Raw genomic sequence first — 21282 nt, forward strand, 5'->3', positions numbered from 1 at the left:
TGTTGGGTGTGACAACTCTAAGTAGGTCCACTGTGAGTGTGGGTTACACATCAGTCACTGGTGGACTGGTTCATTTTGCAAACAATGAAGACAGAACAGGCCCAGGCCTCCTGCACCATTCTAAAAAAATAGGTTCAGAAAGTTTATGATAGATACCTTAGTTTGTTTGATATAACTGTTCAAAACCTGGCTTAAAAGGACAGTCATTCAAAATATATAAATTAAAAAAACATTTATTTCCTTTGTGTTTAGTTGTGCATACATTTAAAACATCTCTTGTCTTAGTTTTCATTCTTTCTTCTGTACAATAGTTACAGTGTCCTCTTGTAGTACATATTTGGACTGCAAACACAGAAGCTGCCTATACAATTTTACAATCATTATCCGAAAAGCAGCTCAGAATCCGGTAACACATCTCAGATCAGTCTAACGGCTGACACAATTTCAAACATCACTGAGCACTTCCTTCTTCCTTTTTGAGGTACTCTATGATAAATACAATTTGGCTTAATTAGTTTACATCCAAACAGTGAAGGTCTTCTCTGCCATGACAAAAAAAAAAAAAAAAGATGTATATATGTGTGTGTGTACATTATATTTTATATATAGGGTGGTCCAGATCTAACTATGCAACCTTTAATGCAATGCAATAATTGCATAATTAGATCTGGACAACCCTGTATATTATATACACACACACACACACACACACATATATACACATACACATAGGAGACATACACTGAATCTGTGATCTAGTAGATTTATAAAAGTGTGGACCCAGAAACAGTCATTTTTTTTTTTTTATTTAATTGGGGCTCCTCAAAGATCCGACCAAAACACTGAGCTCTCAAGACACGCCAATATGGCGGACAATGACATTTTTCCAACAGGCAAATAATGAGTTCACTGTATAGAATTCTCATCGAGAATAGCATATAAATATATGAATATATATATAGATAGATAGTTATGTGTGGAGTTTCTTTCTCTAGAGTGGTAGCTACAGCCATTTTTGAAACACAGCATAAGAAGGTTCTGTTAGCAATTCTTTGTTTTTTTGTGGGGTTTTTTTGTTGTTATTTTACTGCTTCCAGGGGCCCTTGAAAGCCACCCCTTCGAACAAAGGGAAAACAGTAAAGTCATAGCATGGTGTTCTCACCGAGAACGAACAGATATTTATATGTTGATATATAAATACACTAGTTGCTTATTTCCTTCCAAAACTGGACTACTTTCACTCTTCCTGGTTGCTGTCCTCTAAAGTGAAAAGTGGTCCTGCATTGAGCTCTTCAAGGCTAATCCCGGCTCTTAATGGGGGGTCCTGTGTCTCTTTGGCAGCTGCAGTTTCAAATGGTCCTCCAGTTATCACCTAGGGAAGATAAGGAGGAGATGGTTTTAAAAGGATCATATAAATAAACAGCTAACAAAAAAAGAGATGCTCAAAATATAAACTAAATTGTTTTAGGATTAACTTTTCTGAGCAATCTGACAAGCAATTTATACACAATCATACATTCTAAATTAAATATGCCTTTTTTTTTTTTACATATGCACATAAACTCGTGTTTTAAACTTTTTTTTACAAATCAAAATCTGCAAAAGATTTTAAGCATAATTTGACTGAACAGGACTAGACATTCTGTCAGTCTGCTACTCAGATTACCTAAAAAAGTAGAACATGGTTTGTATACTTCATCTTATAAATACAAAATGTATTTCAGAATGTAACCTTATTGAGAGAAATATTCTACATCAGTGTTTCTTAAATAGGTTGATGTGGTTGGGTTGCTTTTAAAAGGAAGGAAAGAAAGAAAGAAAGAAAGAAAGAAAGAAAGAAAGAAAGAAAGAAAGAAAGAAAGAAAGAAAGAAAGAAAGAAAGAAAGAAAGAAAGAAAGAAAGAAAGAAAGAAAAGTTTCAGAGTTACTCATGTTATAACTCCCACCCTTCCCACCATGTTCTATCAAAGGGATTGACAGTGCTGTTCGATATTTATTTCCCATTTGTAACTGTGACTCTTTTCACCAAGGGGGATTTCTCCCTTTCCCACTCTTCTAATTTATTTCATTTTCCATTCGTAATCATTCTCATTTCACCAATGGGGAACTCCTGCTCTTCGATTTATGATGCGGTCGTCAATGCACATTAATATGTAAAACTGGGTCCTGAGGCCATAAAGACTGACAATCACTGTTCCCACATTTTATTCTGCAGCCAGATGTATAATTTATTTTCTTGTCATACATACAACAATCAGTGTGGGGAACATTGCTTTTAAAAGTAATTTAGTCATTTTTGAAAATAACATCCCACATAAAGCTCATGTCTCCCAAGCAGCAGGTTTGTTTTTCAGATTTTGAAGCGGCCGATGGTGGCATTCAGCTTTTTTTTTCCTCTGCAGTTTAATGACATCGGAGCATTTTGCCAAGGCAGAACTCCATAAGGATATTTGCATATGTAAATGTAGTTTTTATTTTTAAAACAGCTGGGTTTCTGCCTTAACCGGGTTACTCCACTTATCCCAGTTTTGTGTGTGCATATAAAGGCACTCAGTGCCAGTTTTAAACTGGGCATACCACTCTTGTTTCCAAATCTCCAATGAAATACTTTTTTGGTGACTATAAATCATCTGTATGCGAGTGTGAGTGGGCACTGCGATGGATTTTGACGCTGTCCAAGACTGGCTCCTACCTGTAAGCAATGCTTCTGGGATTGGTTGTGCCTTTGTGATCCTGAATTAGATTTAGTGTGTTTAAGAATGTATGGATATTCATATACTTATTGAAATCAACATGTTTCAGTTACCTTGACTTTAATAAATAGTAGAAGCCCTATCAGAAAGTCTCAGTTATTGATGCAATCAAAAGAAAAACCTCTTAGTAATTTGGGGGGGAAAACAAAAAAAAAAAAAAACTCCACAACTTCAAGAGTGAGACAATTGTTGCACCACAATTCCCGGTTCTTAAACTCATTACTGCAAAGCTGACTCATCACCATTAGTGATCAGCACTATATAATAGTACAGCCCCACTGTTAATAATATTTCCAGTAGGTTCACATTTTGCTCATGGGTTACACAGGACCGGGTCTTAGACTGCATGAAAAGTGTTTGCTCTTTTCAATGTGACAGCTTTTACTTTACCCATTTAAAATATGATATTTGCGTCTATTACAGTAGTTATCCTACATAATCATGTGTTATTGTGTGCAATAACAGGCACACATGCTCACTGATATGGACTCTAACAAGTAATAGACTATGGATCCACGAGCTCCTGAGGTGGATATTGCATTTGAAAAACAGAAAGCAGTTGTCATGTGCTGGAGTTTCACATCTGCAATCAATTTAAAATAATTATCAAACAAATTTGACCTTTGTTAAGTGTTAGCTTGGCACATTTTTAAATTCACTGTTTATGCCCAACAATTTTTGTAATACAAGTCTTTGCTCAATCAACACTGCACATCGCCTGTTGTCATTATCTAAAGTGACTGCTTATCTAAAGTGAATAGCAGCCTTGTGTGGTGAGCAAGAAATACAAATGGATACATAATTTCACAGATTATTCTGTCAATATAGTGTAAAGTAACTACTTTCTGGTACATTTATACATTTATCTGTATTTGTTAAAAATATTGTATCAACTTAAAAATTTGTGAAATTGTATCTGTTTTTCCACATTTATAGTTTAATATTTACTATGCAACTAATCACATTTTGCCCCCATGAAGCACAGATTAAATGATATGGAAAAGCAGTAATTTAAGACATGAATGCAGATTTTCTCAAGGGTAAAGTTCTTTGAGAAAGACTCAAAAAAACCCCTTTAAAAAAATTAACAAAGTTTCAGTTTACAATAAGTTAAACTTGTGTTAATATCACAATTACAGTGCACATTTAAAAAGTGGAAATCAGACACAATTACAACAACCCCTACAGATACATAAATAAGAACCAGTAAGTACAATAGTTTTTATCTAAATTCATTAAACAGCTCCAAACTAGTTTACAAAAGTTGAACAATGGAGTATGTAATGATGCAAGATACACTGGTGTATTATACACTGTACAAACAGCACACTTTACCTCACTATGTTTTGTTCTGATTATGGAATTATATTGGAATTTATACTACAAATTTTAAGTTCACATTTTACTAAAAGTGAAAAGGACTAATTTATACAAAAACACGAGCTAGCCCTCAAGACACTACCTTAATTACAGCAACTATATAAACATATTTCACTTTTTTCTCAAGTAAAAACTATGTTTATCAACTTACCACAACATTGACAATTAATTTATTTATTTTAGTACGGCAAAAAACAAAAAATGCAAAACATAATGGGCTTTGTAGATATATCGTACTATAGGGTAAGGATGTCAAATTAGCCAAAAAAAGAGGTGTGAATATCAAAAATATTCAAATATATTCAAACTTATGTTAATGATTCAAGGTGTTACATGTACAGTATGCTTGTACTTATTTTTTTTATGCTGTGTGTTTTTTTCTTTTAATTAATGGCCAAAACGGTGGTCACAGCAAGAACAAATTCGAACTCGGGCAACTGTTATTTTTAGATAGATAGATAGATACTTTATTAATCCCAAGGGGAAATTCACATACTCCAGCAGCAGCATACCGATACAAAAAACAATATTAAATTAAAGAGTAATAAAAATGCAGGTAAAAACAGACAATAACTTTGAATAATGTTAACGTTTACCAGAGGGGTGGAATTGAAGAGTCGCATAGTTTTGGGGAGGAACGATCTCCTCAGTCTGTCAGTGGAGCAGGTCTGTGACAGCAGTCTGTCGCTGAAACTGCTCCTTTGTCTGGAGATGACACTGTTTAGTGGATGCAGTGGATTCTCCATGATTGACAGGAGCCTGCTCAGTGCCCATCACTCTGCCACAGATGTCAAACTGTCCAGCTCCATGCCTACAATAGAGTCTGCCTTCCTCACCAGTTTGTCCAGGCGTGAGGCGTCCCTCTTCTTTATGCTGCCTCCCCAGCACACCACCGCATAGAAGAGGGCACTCGTCACAACCGTCTGATAGAACATCTGCAGCATCTTATTGCAGATGTTGAAGGATGCCAGTCTTCTAAGGAAGCATAGCCGGAACAAATATACTCTTTATATAAGAGTAATCAAAATCCCAAGCAGGTGCACCCTATAAAAGGGAAGCATCAGCGCCACTCTCCTGTCTTCAGTCTAGTACTGACGTCTGGATGCACAAATCCTTGTCCGGACAGCAAGACATAAAACCAGCCACAAAAAAGGAGCTTATATCCTTGTCAGCCGCACTTATAACAATGCTGTTTGGTGTCCCACACTACAAACATTACGATGGGTTTTGCTACTGCTTGGACAGCTGTGCGGGATGGAAAGCATGAAAAGGGTGCAGGACACATTTCCTAGGAGAGCTGAGTGATGGGAGATGAGGGATAAACATGTAAAGATAGAGCGGTTTGAAATCTGGAGGAGTACTGGTTAGTTAGTAGAAGAGCAGGCAAGAGGCAGACATGTCAAAGGAAGAGTTGTTTTATTATTTTGGAGGTGTCCAACGGACACAGCAGCAGGGTACCAATATCATCATGGAATTCAGGATAAAAAGCCAGTCGTCACCCCATGGACTCACTCAGAAAGCGGCTCCTGTGTGGCTTAAGTCAATCTGTTTGCTTTTTTCTCCTTTACAGATACAGAAATATTTTAATAAAAGTGGCCTGAATATTTCAAATTACACTTTATTGTTTTAAGCATTGTGTATCAAACCAGTAGCCATGTATGACAGAGGTTAACTGAGGTACATGGCATGTTGGCTGACACTGAGGATGCTCTTTCATGTGGGGATTTTAAAGTGTTGTAATAAAAGGAAAAACAGAACTATTTTCCATTTGCTTCAATGAAAAGGTCTCAGTATTAAACAACAGTATTTGACTTTTAATAGGGACTTTTAATTTGACAGTTATTGAGAGAATTCAAATAGGATCAGTTACAGAATGATACGGTTCTGAATACACTTGTAGATCAAAAGGAAAGAGCAGTGGGATAGGGGGGAAAACTTTCCAAGACAATACTGTGAATGGTTCAAGCTGTACATTTTGCTAATAAAGATGGATAACAAGCTTACCATTCAAAAATACAAAAAGAATGATTGTGGAAGTGTAACAAAAGATCTCTAAAATACTGCAGCTCTACCTAGTGCTTCTGGACTAACTCAATGCCAGAATTACTTAGTTATTATTAGTTAGTTATAATTAGTTTTCTTATAATCAAAACGTCAGCTTTTGCATTTAAATTAAACCTTTTTTAAATAAATTTGAATTATATTCAAATAAAAATATTTGATCTGACAGCCCTACTATAGGGCAGTACAATTGATACGCTATATATTATATATATATACATTGAAATAGTTTACTATCAAATAAATGCAAAGAGTACACGACACGTGTTTCGCCCTCATTCTGGGCTCATCAGGTGTACACACTCCACTGCACTCCCTCTCGGGAATCGAACCTCGGACGTCATATATATATATATATATTAATTACTGTATATGCATGCCATACCTGTAGGTTAACTGAGGATACTTGCACTGCTTGCGTCAGCTCTTCCAGCTGGAAACCCTGCGCTGCTTGCAACACTCCAGCTGCGACCTGTGTTCCCTGCAATACTCCAGCTGCGACCTGCGCCCCTTGTAACACTCCAGCTGCAACCTGCGCTCCCTGCAACACTCCAGTCGCTAATCCGGTTTGTGAAGTTCCAGACTTCATAATAGTAAATAAGGAAAAAAATATTATCAGTATAGTCAAATAATGTTAAATCACCACATCTTAATAACATATGATTTTAGTTATTTCATTATTATTACTGATATTATTATTATCAATCTATCAAAGTAGCATGGAATGCAAGGTAGGATCTAACCCTGGATGAAACACCAGGCCATTTCAGTGTTACTTTTAATGTTAAAATTTAAATATGAATATTGTATGTCAATCAAATCTAAACAGCTGTATTTTTGTACAAAACATGCATCCCCACATTTTGGCACCCTTCTTAAAGTCTGAAGATCTCTCAAATGCCACAGCTCCATTTCAGTCATTTTTTACCCAGATCAAAGTACCTGAAACCAGTTATTTCTGTCACCACTCACAATGCTGTGAAGAAAGTAATTTCACTCGATAGACTGTGTTTTGAGCTGCTGCAGCAAACAAGCATGAAACAAAACTTTACAGTTTCCCAGATTTATCTCCTAAACCACATAGTGCCCAATATCAATTTCACTGCCATTTCTTCACTTGCCATGTGTGTTGGTTCTCAGGCAGTTCACAGGTGATGACTAACCAAAATCAAATTGGTAATCGATTCCCCTAACCAAACCAAAACTCAGCAGTAGTAGCAGCTGCACCACTGCTGTCAAATGTCTCACCAACAGGGACTGAATTGCTATGTCAGTATTGCAGTTTTTAAAGTGCTTTTACCATTTTCTTGTACTTATGACGGCCACCTAGCTTTTTACAATTGCATGCCAAAGTAATTTATGAATGTCATTTTTGGGGATTTCCTCTCATACATTGAATTCAGTCATTTTTTAAAAAAGATACATCTTATAGATATATATTATACTATACGTAAAGGATACGTTTGTTATTTTTCAAGTCAGTTATTTCTTGATGAGCATGTTATATACACGTGTCATGTGAAATTGTTTTATAAAGTTAAGTGTTTTGTATAAATTAAAAAAAAAAAATACAAAGTCAGTCCTGCCATTTTATAATGGAACCTATGTAGCATGGGACGCTCAGAATACAAAAGCCTAAACATTTACCAAATACATTAATTTTTCAAGCAAAGAAATTGATCCGTGTCTGGAAATTACATACACATTACAATATAGCTTATATATGTCTTTTTTTAATGACTAAAAAAACAAAAACATAATATTATGAGATTCAGCTATTGAGTGCAGCTGTGTGTATTCCCATGCAACTCATCTTCCTCCACAATAACCTTTCAACACTAAACTGTTCCTGCCACATCCCTGGTATTGTGTCAATTTACTTCCATATTTATGGGAGAACTTCTGCTAGGAAGGCCACTTTTATCACTTGTATCCTTACCTTAAGAAAAATAGTACCAGGAAGATATAATAAAATGTTTATTTTCATGTCCCTTTTGTTGTCAAACACATGTGCTGGAAACTCAGAAGGCATGTTTTCTTGTTATGAAACGTGCCACTTCTAAAGAGGATGTATTTGATTAGCGTTTAGGCTTTTTTTCCACCTTGGTGATGCTTGTGCCCCATAGGTTACATTATAAAATGCCTTAACTGGCTATGGATTTTTTTAAATTTATAGAACACACTTAACTTTAGAACACAATTTTGTGTGGCAAATGCATACATACCAATGTTGTGAAGAAACAACTTTAACTTGAAAAATACCGAACTTAAATCATTTAACTAAGAGCTTGCTGAGGCCTTCATTCTTCATTCAGGTGTGACAGGACAGAAGACCTACTAGCTATGAGAACACAAATGTACGTACTGCCAGACATTATTATTACTTCTGCTACTACTCTTCATATGCGTACAACACTGAATATGCCAGTGTAGCCAATGAATAGATGGATTATTACATTTTACAAATGCATAACCATTTTCTCTGTTCTGAAAAGATTATCAAAATTGTATTTTTTTAGCCCCCATGTAGAAGAATGTAACTATCAAATATCTAGTGGAATTATTTTGTCTCTTAATTGATTTTTTTTTTATTCTAATACCATTTTATTTCAGTTGACTAGTGATTTAACTTTTAAGCAACTTATTGTACAGTTTTCAAATAAATGCCTTTGAAATCCATACAGTTTAGTCTGGATTACAGGACTGTTTTTTAATTCAGCAGGAATAAATACCTGAGGTGTGGATGCTGCTGTGCCATCAGTGGGCTTCTTCTTACGTAGGGTGTCAATCCAACTGGAACTGGAGCGAGTGGCAAAGCTAGAGAGTGCCAGTGAACTCAGCCTCATGTTCTTGCCTGACATGATAAGTTCACCAAAGCCTTCCTGATGGGAGAAGGCATAACCTGAACGCCGGGAACCTGTGCGGCCTACCCTTCGCAAGCGGCGGTTCTGTGGCTTTTGCTTCTTACGCACCAGTTGAGTATAGCGAACCTGAAGCAATAAATTTGAAGAAAGAAATTTAAAACCAGAACAAAAAAAGGCATAAAATTAAAGGGAGTCACAGCACAAGCAAATCTTTTTCCTAGTAAATTCTTCACCTGCTCTCTCCACAATCAATTAGTTAACTCTGGAGGGTAGTTTGTTTATTTACATATAAAACTAAAGTGCTTAGCTGAAGTTTTATGTTTCCTCTTTTCATAAGAAGTGTTCGGGTTATTCAAAAAGGTCAAGATTCACAGCATTTCTTCATTCATTAGTCACTTCCTGGCTGACAGGGCTCAGAACATGATCAGAATTCAGATCACTGTACATTTTTACTGGTGGTACTAGCAGAGCACAGCAACCAGGTGTGTCCCAAAAGTTTAAGGCATGCCCCCTACTCTGACAGGCTTAGAGAATTAAACCTGTTCAGTCTCAAGTACTGGATACTGTGTGGGAATAAAGGTATTGATAAAATAGATGCAGCAGAATTCTGTCAACTAAATGGTGAATCACATACTCACCACTCATACCAGTGGAAATGTAAGGGTTAATGTATTTAGGATTGATGCCAGTGAGCACTTCTTTACACAAAAAAGTTGTGGGAATCTGGAACAAACTACCCAGACATGTAGTTGAAACAGACACCCTGACAACTTTTAAAATGTCTCTGGATGAGATATGTGGAGAAGTTTTCTATTAGCTAAACAAACAATCTTAATGTATAATATGGTCTTCTGTATGTATGTATATGGTCTTCTTTCGGTTGTACAATTTATTCTTACTGTATGTCAGGTTTAAAAAAGTATTTGATTGAATTTATATTTGTGTTATCTAATCCAAGATATTAAGTGCTTGACAATGTTCTGCTGAAGACAGGGACTGAACTTCTGTTTTGGTTAGGTGGTGGTTGCGGTTCTCCCAAATGGGTACCACAAGTTGTGTTTCAATTACCAAGGAATCTCATTATTTAGCCTCTCTTAGAAAAAATCCATCCATCCATCCATTTTCCAAACCGCTGAATCCGAACACAGGGTCACGGGGGTCTGCTGGAGCCAATCCCAGCCAACACAGGGCACAAGGCAGGGAACCAATCCCGGGCAGGGTGCCAACCCACCGCAGGACACACACACAAACACACCCACACACCAAGCACACACTAGGGCCAATTTAGAATCACCAATCCACCTAACCTGCATGTCTTTGGACTGTGGGAGGAAACCGGAGTACCCGGAGGAAACCCACGCAGACACGGGGAGAACATGCAAACTCCACGCAGGGAGGACCCGGGAAGCGAACCCGGATCTCCTAACTGCGAGGCAGCAGCGCTACCACTGCACCACCGTGCTGCCCTAGAAAAAATCCTCTGCTGGAAATCATTCGTTAATAAAAGTTGAACCTCAGGCTCTGAAGAAACAATTTGAATTCTGTCCTGTTTCAGTCAAGTCTGCGTACATTTTGTACAAGAGGAGAAGGGATCTTACTATGTATTATATGGAATGATGTAGGAAGCACTCAAGAAAATAATGCTTTGAAGTAGCTATAGTGTGTGCCATTTTACTCACTGTGTTTGTGGAGCAAGTGTTTGTCTGACTAATAACTTTATGTCAAATCTGTTTCTAATACAATAAACTTAAGTCTGGTCTTCCCTCCGGTTTGTGATTTTGAAAGACCAGATGTACATGAAGCTTAAATATTATGCAGTAAAAAAAAATAAAATCAAATTAAAAAAATTTTACTGTTGTGTTACTGCTGTGTGTTATTGGCTTCATCGAAGTATAATCTCTAGTGCACATTGGAACATCACAGATGACTCTTAACTGCTTGGAATGAGAGTCAGTACCTCTAAACTTAAGGGCAAGGTCATGACTATTTCCTGGAAAACAGTGACCAGTTTCAGTTTATGAATTGGCATCTGCTCCAAGTGGAGTTTAATCACTGATCATGAACTTGAGATTGACCAATACATTGAAATAGCATTTAAGTAGCATATCTTATAGTGTCTAAGAAACATGAGCTAGTCCATCGTGTGCTGTAGGTAGAGACCAAAATAATTAGATTAGTTATACAAAGCTTTTTTTTTTTTTTGGATAACTGCAGTCCTCACTCTCGGCAAAACTTGACAGTGAAACCCTGGCATACACCTGCCAGTGTTTCAGACTGACAGCAGCCAGATGAAGTAGTTTGATCATTTCATCGCAATGGTCTCTGGATGTCACATTTAGAAAGTGCAATAAGCATGGCCCACTAGGAGGAGACCAAAGGTCAGAATCAGGAAGTGGAATCTATCAAACTACCTGGGAGCACTTGGATATTTCCAGTAGCAGCTGGAGAATGTTGCTAGAGTCTGAGAAACAAGGCTAGCCATACTCTGCATATTACTATCACTCCTGTCAACACTTTAAATTGGAAATTGAGATGATACATGTTTTTACTTGTGAAGAAAGCAACAAATAAACTTTTGCACTCAGATTAACATTAACAACAAATGTTGGTGTTTAAAACTGTGCCATAGCTAGACAAGCATAAGTCATACCTATGTGGGAAAACATAGCTTTATCAGTAAATGCTATGTAATGCCATAAAAAAGGTGTTCTCACCGTATCAGATAGTTGGGGCTTTAGGTCCAGTTTGAGAAACCTGAAGGCCACCACTGGCATGATGCACACAACAGTGGTCAAGATGATGGTAAACCAGACGGCTGGTTGTTTCAGGGTATTCTGGGCATTGCCTGTAAATGGAAAATATACTTCACTAATAATTGACCATTCAGGGTCAACATGGAGACATCCGCACAAAGAAAATCAAAGATTATATGTACTGTAAACCTTCAACAGAAACATTAGGGTCCCTTTTATCTTGCATAACGTTTCAGTTAAATAATTGCTTTTTAAAAACATTTCCCTTTATTTGGAAGTTAGTGACCATATGTAATATGTACTGAGGCTGTCACACTGATTCAATAAGGGTAATAAGATTGTTATTGTCAATGAAGAATTATATAGAAACATTTCAGAAATTCTAGCACTTAAGGGTCACCTGCATTCTGAGTAATTAATCTGTTTCCTTAAAAATCAGACTCAGCGATAACTTAAAATATGTCACTTATACATACAGTATTAACATTCTGCTTTGGTTTCTGAACCCTACATATGGCTATACACTGAAAACAAAACATTGTTTTCAACAATAATTGATAGAAGGGGTCACACATATCAACTCATATTTAATGACATCAGGTCAAAATAAAGTTACCAATAAATCCAATAGATTTTGTTTTCACTATGGAAGGGAAAGTGAGCATCATGAAATTAAAAGATATCCAATAATACTGTGCTGTGTGATATCCCACAAAACTAAGATAGACTGTACTACCTAATATGGCTAAGAAAAAAAGACACCATTAGAAAAGGTACCCTTAAGTCTAGAAGATGATCTGTCAGTGATAGAGAGATTGAGGGAGAAATATGAGAAGAGAATCAGGTGATTAAGTGGACCAAGGATACAAACCTATTTAATAGAAGTTTGGTATTTTAAAAGAATCCCTCTCTCTAAAATGGCTCAACTATCACTAGCCTATTTTTTATAATTAATACATTGAAAAATTGTAGGTTGGTACAATTGTAACTTGCAGGTACTTTTGAGGACAGAATTGGTTAAAATACCACAACAGTCTGAGAAAATCTCATCAGACTACAGTTTTGACCATATATTTATATACTAAGAAACGGTACATGTAAGAATAAAATAAAACAAAAATCACATTCACATGAATACAAAACCACACAGTGAGATACTATTAAGCATCCCTTCATTATTAAATGCACTTAATCTAATTTAGTGTCATAAGAAGTCAGAACCTCAGCCAGCAGAATTGTGCGGAAGGCAGGAAACAACCCTGGTACACATGTACAATCAGTGACATGGGGCTAACCAGGAGTCATCAATTAACCTAACATGCAAATGTTTAGGATGTAGGAGGGAAAACTCAAGAGTACACAGAGGACAACACGCATAGACAGACATGAACCTGAACCCAGGACTTTGGAGGTGTCAGGGCAACAAGGCTAAACACTGCACCACTATGCCATCCGCTCTTTGAGGAACCTCTTTTAAAGAAGTAAATGAGAAAACTGCAGGGACTCCTATCACATCAATGAATTAATGATATAAAAATGGGAAAAGTACTTGCACATGCTATAATAATATGATGATACTATGATACTGAAAAAAGACTGAAAAACCAGAACATTTTAAAATGTAGGAAAATGAGTCACAAAACTGCAACTACAAAGAGGAACAAGACTGACAATGTCAGAAATGTGTCCTAGATGTGATTCCACTTTCACGTAATCCAATTAACAGGGGACATAGGGGCAGTGTGTGTATATGCACATAACGTCAAATGTCTGTTTCCACTCGGCAGTCAGGAGGTTATACCTGGGAAACATTTAAGATATCTCTAAATGCATTTGAGGCATCTCAAAATGTATTGCAAATATCCTAAAATGTAAAGGAACATATCTTGTGATACTGTACTTGGAAATAAGTTTCAGATATCTTTAAAGGTTAACCGAAGCATCTCTAAACATTAATTTGCCTGCCATAATAAATGCATGGAGTAAACGTAATCTTCAATGCATTAAAAAAATAGTTTTTCTCCCTTCTTCTTGAATAAGCCAAGCAAACTTACCTACAAATCTGAACTGGTTAGGAAAAAGAGAGAAGAGCCCATCGCTGTGCATGGTAAACAGAATAGTAAAGTAAACCGCTAAACTGCCCCAGATGAAAAAATGATTGATTGCAGTCCAATAGCCAGTATCCAGCCCAATCTGTAAACAAATAAAAAGGATATATATTTCAACAGGCTGGCATATTATTGCTGTTATCTTCACTTTCTAAATGAGTATATTTCTGTCACGTCAGCCATCATAGACACAGGTGGGAAACTTGAACAAATTGTTGACTGTTGATATGAAAAGTAGATTTATCTTGTATTAGTTATAAGATCGCCAAAGATAGAAAATAGACTGAAATATGTACTTATTTGTAACCTTTCCTATTTATGTTCCTAAAACATAATGTAAATGTAAAACTCAACAACATGATGGTCAATGTTGGTAAATAAAACGTTAATCTGGCTTGAGGCTAACTATATAAGTATACACTTTATTGATCATTTTAAGGTTCCATGTGTCCCATTGGTCCTGGGTATGATGTTAAACTGCATCTGGCCCTGCACGCAGTCATCCAACTTGCAGGGATTAGCACTCCAGCCACCATAAAAAAACCTCAAACAGCTCAGAGATTACAGAAAAGACTCCTTTCTGCTTTCCACGGGAGAATCTCTGCTGCAGCCGCCCATAGGAAGGTTGCTCGCATCATGAAGGGGATGGGGGAAATCCCTCGGGAGCCCCATCCTCGGAAGAGTCAAAACCGTCAGAGAGCCAATGGGGTCAGGTCTGTTGGGGATCGGAACTGGTGTGGTGCCGAGGCGTTGCCCGCTACACGGCAGCACCTGGGTCCCAATTTGAGGCGGCCCATAAGGGTAGGTGCATGGAATGTCTTTTCTCTCCAGCAAGATGATCATCTTCCTCTGCTTTCGGAGGAGCTGCGTAAATTCCGCATTTCAGTGGTAGCACTCTCCGAGGTGTGCAGACCAGGGACTGGCCAGATCTCTGTTTGTGGATACACCTTTTATTGGTCTGATCGCTCTGATGGCTGTCATACTCTGGGAGTAGCTGTTGCTGCAGCGGATTGGCTTCTTCCGATGGTGTCCGATGTCACTCCCTTCAACAAGCATATTATGAGACCCTGATTACAGCACTCCCTGGGTATCTTGTCTGTTGTCTCAGTGTATGCTCCGACCGTGGTGAGTGACGTCTTGGCGAGGAAGACATTTTATTCGCAGCTTCACTCGGTGGTTGATGGGTGCCCACGAGGTGAAACTCCTCTGGTCATAGGTGACTTCAATGCAGCCACTGGCACTGACAGGGCTGGCAACGAGGATTGTCTCGGTCCTCATAGGTCTGGTGACCATGGTGAAAATGGCTCCATGTTCCCTGACTTTGCAAAAGGTCAGGGGCTGCAAATCGCTGGATCCTGGTTCCAGCGCCCAGAACCGCATCATTGGACTTGGTACTCCAATACTGGTGGTGCGGTGAAGGAAATCGATAACACATCCTCGTGGGCAGATACTGGAGGCTCTTGCAAAACTGCAGGGTCTACAGAAATGCCCAGTTTGTGAATTCTGACCACAGACTTCTTGTTGCTACTCTTAGGATCCAGCTTAGGTCCAGCAGGTTACCACCTACTAGGAGTTTGCACGCAGTTTGTGTGAGGAACTTGCAGATCTGGGTGCGACTGCCAATCTTAATGTAATGTGGGAGATCTTCCGTGACAAGATCCTGAAGGTTGCTGAGGTATTCCCAGAAGGAGGCGTTTCATCTCGCAGGGCACCCTGGATATCATCGAGAGGAGTCGCAGCGCATGGCTCAATGGCAACTCTGGTCTGTACCCAGAACTGAGAAGGACGGCTGCGAGGGCTCTGAGGGCACACAAAGAGGCATTTGTTTGAGGAATCTGTGAGCAAGTGACATACCATCTGTGGTCTAGCAACCCATGTCCTGCTTACAGAGGAAACGAAGTATTACGCACATCCGAATCTGTTCCTCGGAGAGTCGCAGTCAGGGCGGCTGATAGAACGGTCCTTACAGATGACACTGCACTTGTGACCCGCTGGGCTGGCTACTTTAAGCAGTTGTTCAAAGCTGATCCTCTGTTGGATATCTCTGGGTCCACGGTTCTTGAGGATGATCCTCCAATTAGCTGTGAACCACCCAATCTCACGGAGATTGCACAAGAAGTGAACCAGCTGAGGGGAGGAAAGGCTGCAGGGATCTGTGGTATCCAGGGGGTGAACTTCTCCAGGCTGGTGGTAAGGCTGTCCTCCTGGCATTGCAAGCAATCTTTGCTTCCATTTGGGAGACTGCTTCATCCCAACTGACTGGAAAACGGGACTTGTCGTCCCTATCTGGAAAGGGAAGGGTGATACTCTATTCAATGCTTGTATGGACTGGGTGTTGGGCAAGATCGTGGGGTCCAGCGGCTGTGGGGCATCTGTTGGTGAAAAAAGATTCAAGGATCATGACTTTGCTGATGATGCTGTAATCTTTGCAGAATCAATGGAGGCTCTGATCGGGGAGCTCAAGAGACTGAGTGAGGAGTCTGAGTGTCTGGGCTTGCGAGTGTCCTGGATAAAAACCAAGATCCAGGCCTTTAATGACTTCTTGGGCACAGCCATCAGCAGTGTGTCTGTCTGCGGAGGGAGTGTTGACTTTGTCGAGAGGTTTACTTATGTCTCTGGTGACACTTCCTTTGAAGTCAGTAGTCGGATTGGGAGAGCATGGGGGGTCATGAGGTCACTGGAAAGGGGGGTGTGGCGCTCCCGGTATCTAAAGACTTGGACCTTTGCCCTTTTGCATAGAGTCCTGGTGCTTCCTGTCTTGCTATAAGGTTACGAGACATGGACATCCAGTGACCTGAGATGAAGACTGGACTCCTTTGGTACTGTATCTCTCTAGAAAATCCTTGGGTACCGTTGGTTGACTTTGTGTCGAATGAGCGGTTGCACATCACCTGCATTGTGAGGGAGCGTCAGTTACGGTACTACGGCCACGTGTCGCGTTTCTCCGAGGGTGATCCAGCTCTTAAGATCCTCAATGTTGGAGACCCGAGTGGCTTGACCAGGCCAAGGGGTCACCCACGTAACACCTGGCTGCGGCAGTTAGAGTGTCATTTCCAGAGGGTGGGACTGGACCGCGGGTCTCCCTGGGGGGTTGCCAATCGGGATCCGGAGTTGTTTCGTCGTGTAGTGGGTGCGGCAACGCACTGTACCAGTGCATGCTCCCCAACTTGACTTGACTTAATGTGTCCCAGAAGTCATGTGACTGGTTCACCCAAGTTGCTATGAACATTTATAATTATGCACACAAGGCAGAAACCAACCCTGAACAGGGTGCCAGTCCAGTACAGGCACATACCCACAGGGCTAACTAGGAACCAGGGATTAATGTAAAGCTATACATCTTTGGGAGTGGAAGGAAAACCAAGGCCTATAGTCAGACATTAATGTGACATGTGTGTCTTTATAATGTGAGTGGAAAACATGTGAAAGGTCTTATATCAGACAGATATAAACCACTCTGTGAGAGCTAAGAGACAAAGCTAATGTTAGTTGTGTAAAAGCCTCCGAATAAACGTAAATGTGTTGCACGAGGAGCACTGCTTAACAAGCAGTTGGCAGTGCCCAATTTACAGAAAGAAAATTAATGAATGAGTAAACTAGTCCTGGGGCATCATGTATAAACAATGCATATGCACAAAAATGTTGCGTACAAACATTTCCACAATCAAATCGCGATATATAAAACCTAAACTTGGTGTAAAGCCACATACATTTTCACGGTAGCTCCAAACCTGGCATACGCAAGTTCTCCGCTCAGTTTTGCAAACTGGTGGCACCCAGCGTCAAAGCAGTGCTACTGTTCCTGTGTGGTTACCCTTTCTTTTTAAGATCCACATCCCTGATGCGGCTTTATCATATACACTGAAACTAACTGCATATTGTTTATTAGTTTAAGGCATCTGATTGAAATTAACCTGTAACAATATAATGGTCCAAGGAATAGCCAAAGTATTCCAAATACCATAGCTGCTTTAGCATTGTTACTCTTACTGCATCTTCTTTTTCTTCTTTCAGCTGCTCCTGTTAGGAGTCGCAACAGCGGATCATCTTTTTACATATTACTCTCACTGCACCACTCAGAGTATTTATATCACTATATTTGAGTGGGGAATCACAGATCTACAGCAGCTGATCAGAAAGAATTATCGGTATACAGCATCAAGCACACGCTGCCTCAGCCATGCTGCCTATTTGAACTGATCTCACACGGCAAACACTTCAAAGTCTTTCCTGTACGGACCTCGCATTTCAGAAACAGTTTCATCCCAAGAACTATAAACGCACTCAATCAGTCCATCAAGTGCTCCTTGTAGAACTGTTTGTACTTATAAGTACAATTACCTCACTGTAAACTTACACTACAGTTATAATATTGCACAACTTGAGCCACTTTATAAAGCGCGTATTTACAGAAGATGACAATATCATTTTTAAGATGAAATGCAGCAAAATAGGTTTATTATATTATACAGATAAAACTTTAACTTCATTTAAATAATCTATCCATCCATCCATTTTCCAACCTGCTGAATCCGAACACAGGGTCACGGGGGTCTGCTGGAGCCAATCCCAGCCAACACAGGGCACAAGGAAGGAACCAATCCTGGGCAGGGTGCCAACCCACTGCAGTAAATAATCTATATTGTTAATAATTAAACATGTGAGGACATGGTGCCGCAGCGCTAGCGAGGAGCTGGCGCTCCGTTAACGGATTGTTCCTTCCTCGCGCTGTATTCTTGCTGGTGCGACACTGGAAGGATATATGGATAGAATAATTAAACACATACTATGAAGATATTTCAATGTTCCTTAAAAGATTTGAAGAATCTGCGTTCTAAGCTTACAGATGGCTTAACGTCTATTAAAGAACTGATTGTGTGGCGAATGGGTAGTTGGAGAAAGAAAAGTAAGGACAGGAATTGGGGGCTAGTACGTTTGAAAGAGACAGTAATGCTACAATAAAGTATTTAATCGAAGGTCGTGCATGGCACAGCAAGCATCTTGCATGAGACATGAACAATCACTGCACCACCATGTTCCCATGTTTAATAACATGCTTTAACTCCTATCATCATGAAAATATCACATAATATTACGAATGTAATGGATTCTGTGTCCTGTCGGAGGAAGAGAAAGCCCGGAAGCATGTAGTGACTTACACATACAGAGCACATAGAAAATCAAATACAAAACAAAGCATTTAACGTGCTACTTTAGTTACGATGGATTTTGAGAAACTAGTAAATTAAACAATTTTAAGATGAAGTTTATGATGTTTTACTTTAACGACAAAATAAAATGTGTGATTAAAGTGGAAATTTCGAGATTAAAGTTGACATTTCGTGCTTTTTTCCCCCACTGTGTGCCTTTTTTTTTCTCTGTACCCTAATAAGCTTTCATATGACAGACGATGGGCTATGACTCGCCTTTTCATGGCGACTTTGATATGTGACAACTTTTTTATTTCGGCACCGTGCGACTTTGTGAACTTGAGCTTTCGAGTTTTTCCGACACGCTATGTCACTCGATCAACTTCCTTTTGTTGTTTATACCACTGTTTAAACCAACAAATAGTACATTTTTCCTTGCCTCCACTTGGTATTCGCTGAAATTCTTCTATTTTCCCTTGTGCTTTTGCCATTGTCTTTTCACAGAAGGCTGAGCTTAAGGGCTATTTATATTGATTTGCATATTCAAAGAGACGTAATTCTGGGAGGAGACGGGGCGGGACAGCAGGCGCGTGCACGTGCGTTATTTTTCACGCAGACCGGGATTTATGTAGCGGATGAACGTGGAAGTAGGTGTTCGCACAGATTTATGCATCTGGATTTTTTTGTGCATACGAACATTTCCGCTTTTGTGCTTATGCCATGTTATAGTGTGAGTTCTACGCACAGCATTATACATGAGGCCCCAGGTCTGTAACATTACTAGAAAACAACATAGGTGATGGACAATTAAAGGTGTTCTATATCACACAATCTTATTACTATAGCTTCTGTATTGAAAAATTAGGCTCTTTTTCTTTAAGGGAAAAGATTAGAGATTAAATCTAATAGACTTTACCTGGACGCTGACAACGATAACAAGTGAGGTGGCAACAGTTACAGCAAATGACTGATAGTCAGCAAGTTCAGCGCCATCATCTCTTGTAGCCTCTGCAAAGACCCCATAAGGAATGAAAAACATCACCACTGAGGTGTAGATGCCTTGAGCAATGCAGATAAAGAACTCGCGTTTATTGAAGAGTAGATTGAGCTGACCAGGCTCATATAACTTTGGGTACTCCAAACTGCGCTGCTCGGGGACATCCTACAAAAAAATGAAAGGCAAATTAAATTAATGCAGATAGCACCCAGGACTAAAAGATCCTAATGTATAGTTGCTTTTCTTTTAATGTAATAATTCATACATGAGCTGATAAAAAGAATATTTACAAACAGTCTTAGTTGATAGAAGAACAGGCAGTTTTATCCCTCATCAACTGTTTCCTTCACTTACTTTTCCATTATCTAGCTAACTCCTGTTGTAAGATTTCCTATAAAATCAATAAAATCAAAATGCTTTTAAAATTATCCTAATTGGACAATGCTTAATTATAATAAATAACATTGTCAAACATACTTAATCTAATTTAGTGCCAGAGATTATTCTAGCAGCACGAGTACAAGGCAGGAAAGAGCCAGCCATTCACAGGGCACCCGTCTATAACAGGCTCCATTCATGCACATACCCACACTCACACTCAGACAAGACTAATTTAGAATCACCAATTACTCTAACTTATGTGGTCGTTCATGATTTGGGTGGGAAACTGCAACATTTGAAGGAAAATACACACAACAGATAAAAACACAATGTGATGGCTCCACATAGACAATAATGGAACATGGTTTTGAACTCTGAATGCTGGATTCATGAGGCATCACAAACACAAACTACTGTGTAAACATGTCTCTCCCTATATTACTGTTAAAAACAATGGCAATTTCGGTGTCCGAAAAGATGACTGAACTGAACATGAGATTATAATTGGTCAAAACAGTTTTATAATTCTGAAATATTACAACAGCAATGTGCACAAATGGATCAATTTATTGGATTTATGGAAATATATCAAAGTACAGGTGTTTGGGGAATATCTTTAAAAAAAATAAAAATCAGCAAAACTTAGTGTGTGTGTGTAGTAAAGTTCCACTAATATTTAGAAAATCTGTGTGCAAATATATGTAATAACCATATTTAAAAATTAGCACTGCATAATATTTCCAAAACAAATAAAATTAAAGAACAAGAAATTAATTTCAGGGAATTCATCAATGATTAAACAGGAAAATGGAAGGAAATGGAGAAGTCTAATGTGT

At 38.8% G+C, this 21282-nt stretch overlaps 1 protein-coding gene across 7 annotated transcripts in view; it reads right to left on the reverse strand.

Moving 5' to 3' along the window:
* Positions 1-218: 218 nt before the first annotated feature.
* The window catches only part of atp8b2 (ATPase phospholipid transporting 8B2), a 142695-nt gene continuing 121631 nt past the window's right edge, over positions 219-21282 (reverse strand). For 6 of the 7 annotated variants that reach the window (XM_028794033.2, XM_028794030.2, XM_028794031.2 and 3 more), the window contains 6 exons: positions 19985-20230; positions 13865-14003; positions 11772-11902; positions 8926-9183; positions 6579-6776; positions 219-1372 (listed from right to left, as the gene is read on the reverse strand). In XM_028794033.2, the coding sequence (XP_028649866.1) occupies positions 1238-1372; positions 6579-6776; positions 8926-9183; positions 11772-11902; positions 13865-14003; positions 19985-20230 (1107 nt within the window). In that variant the 3' untranslated portion in view covers positions 219-1237. The remainder of the gene's footprint in view (positions 1373-6578; positions 6777-8925; positions 9184-11771; positions 11903-13864; positions 14004-19984; positions 20231-21282) is intronic. The other variant, XM_051923262.1, reaches the window with a different exon arrangement.

This window comes from Erpetoichthys calabaricus, chromosome 2 (genome assembly GCF_900747795.2).
Source record: "Erpetoichthys calabaricus chromosome 2, fErpCal1.3, whole genome shotgun sequence".
Lineage (NCBI taxonomy): Eukaryota > Metazoa > Chordata > Cladistia > Polypteriformes > Polypteridae > Erpetoichthys > Erpetoichthys calabaricus.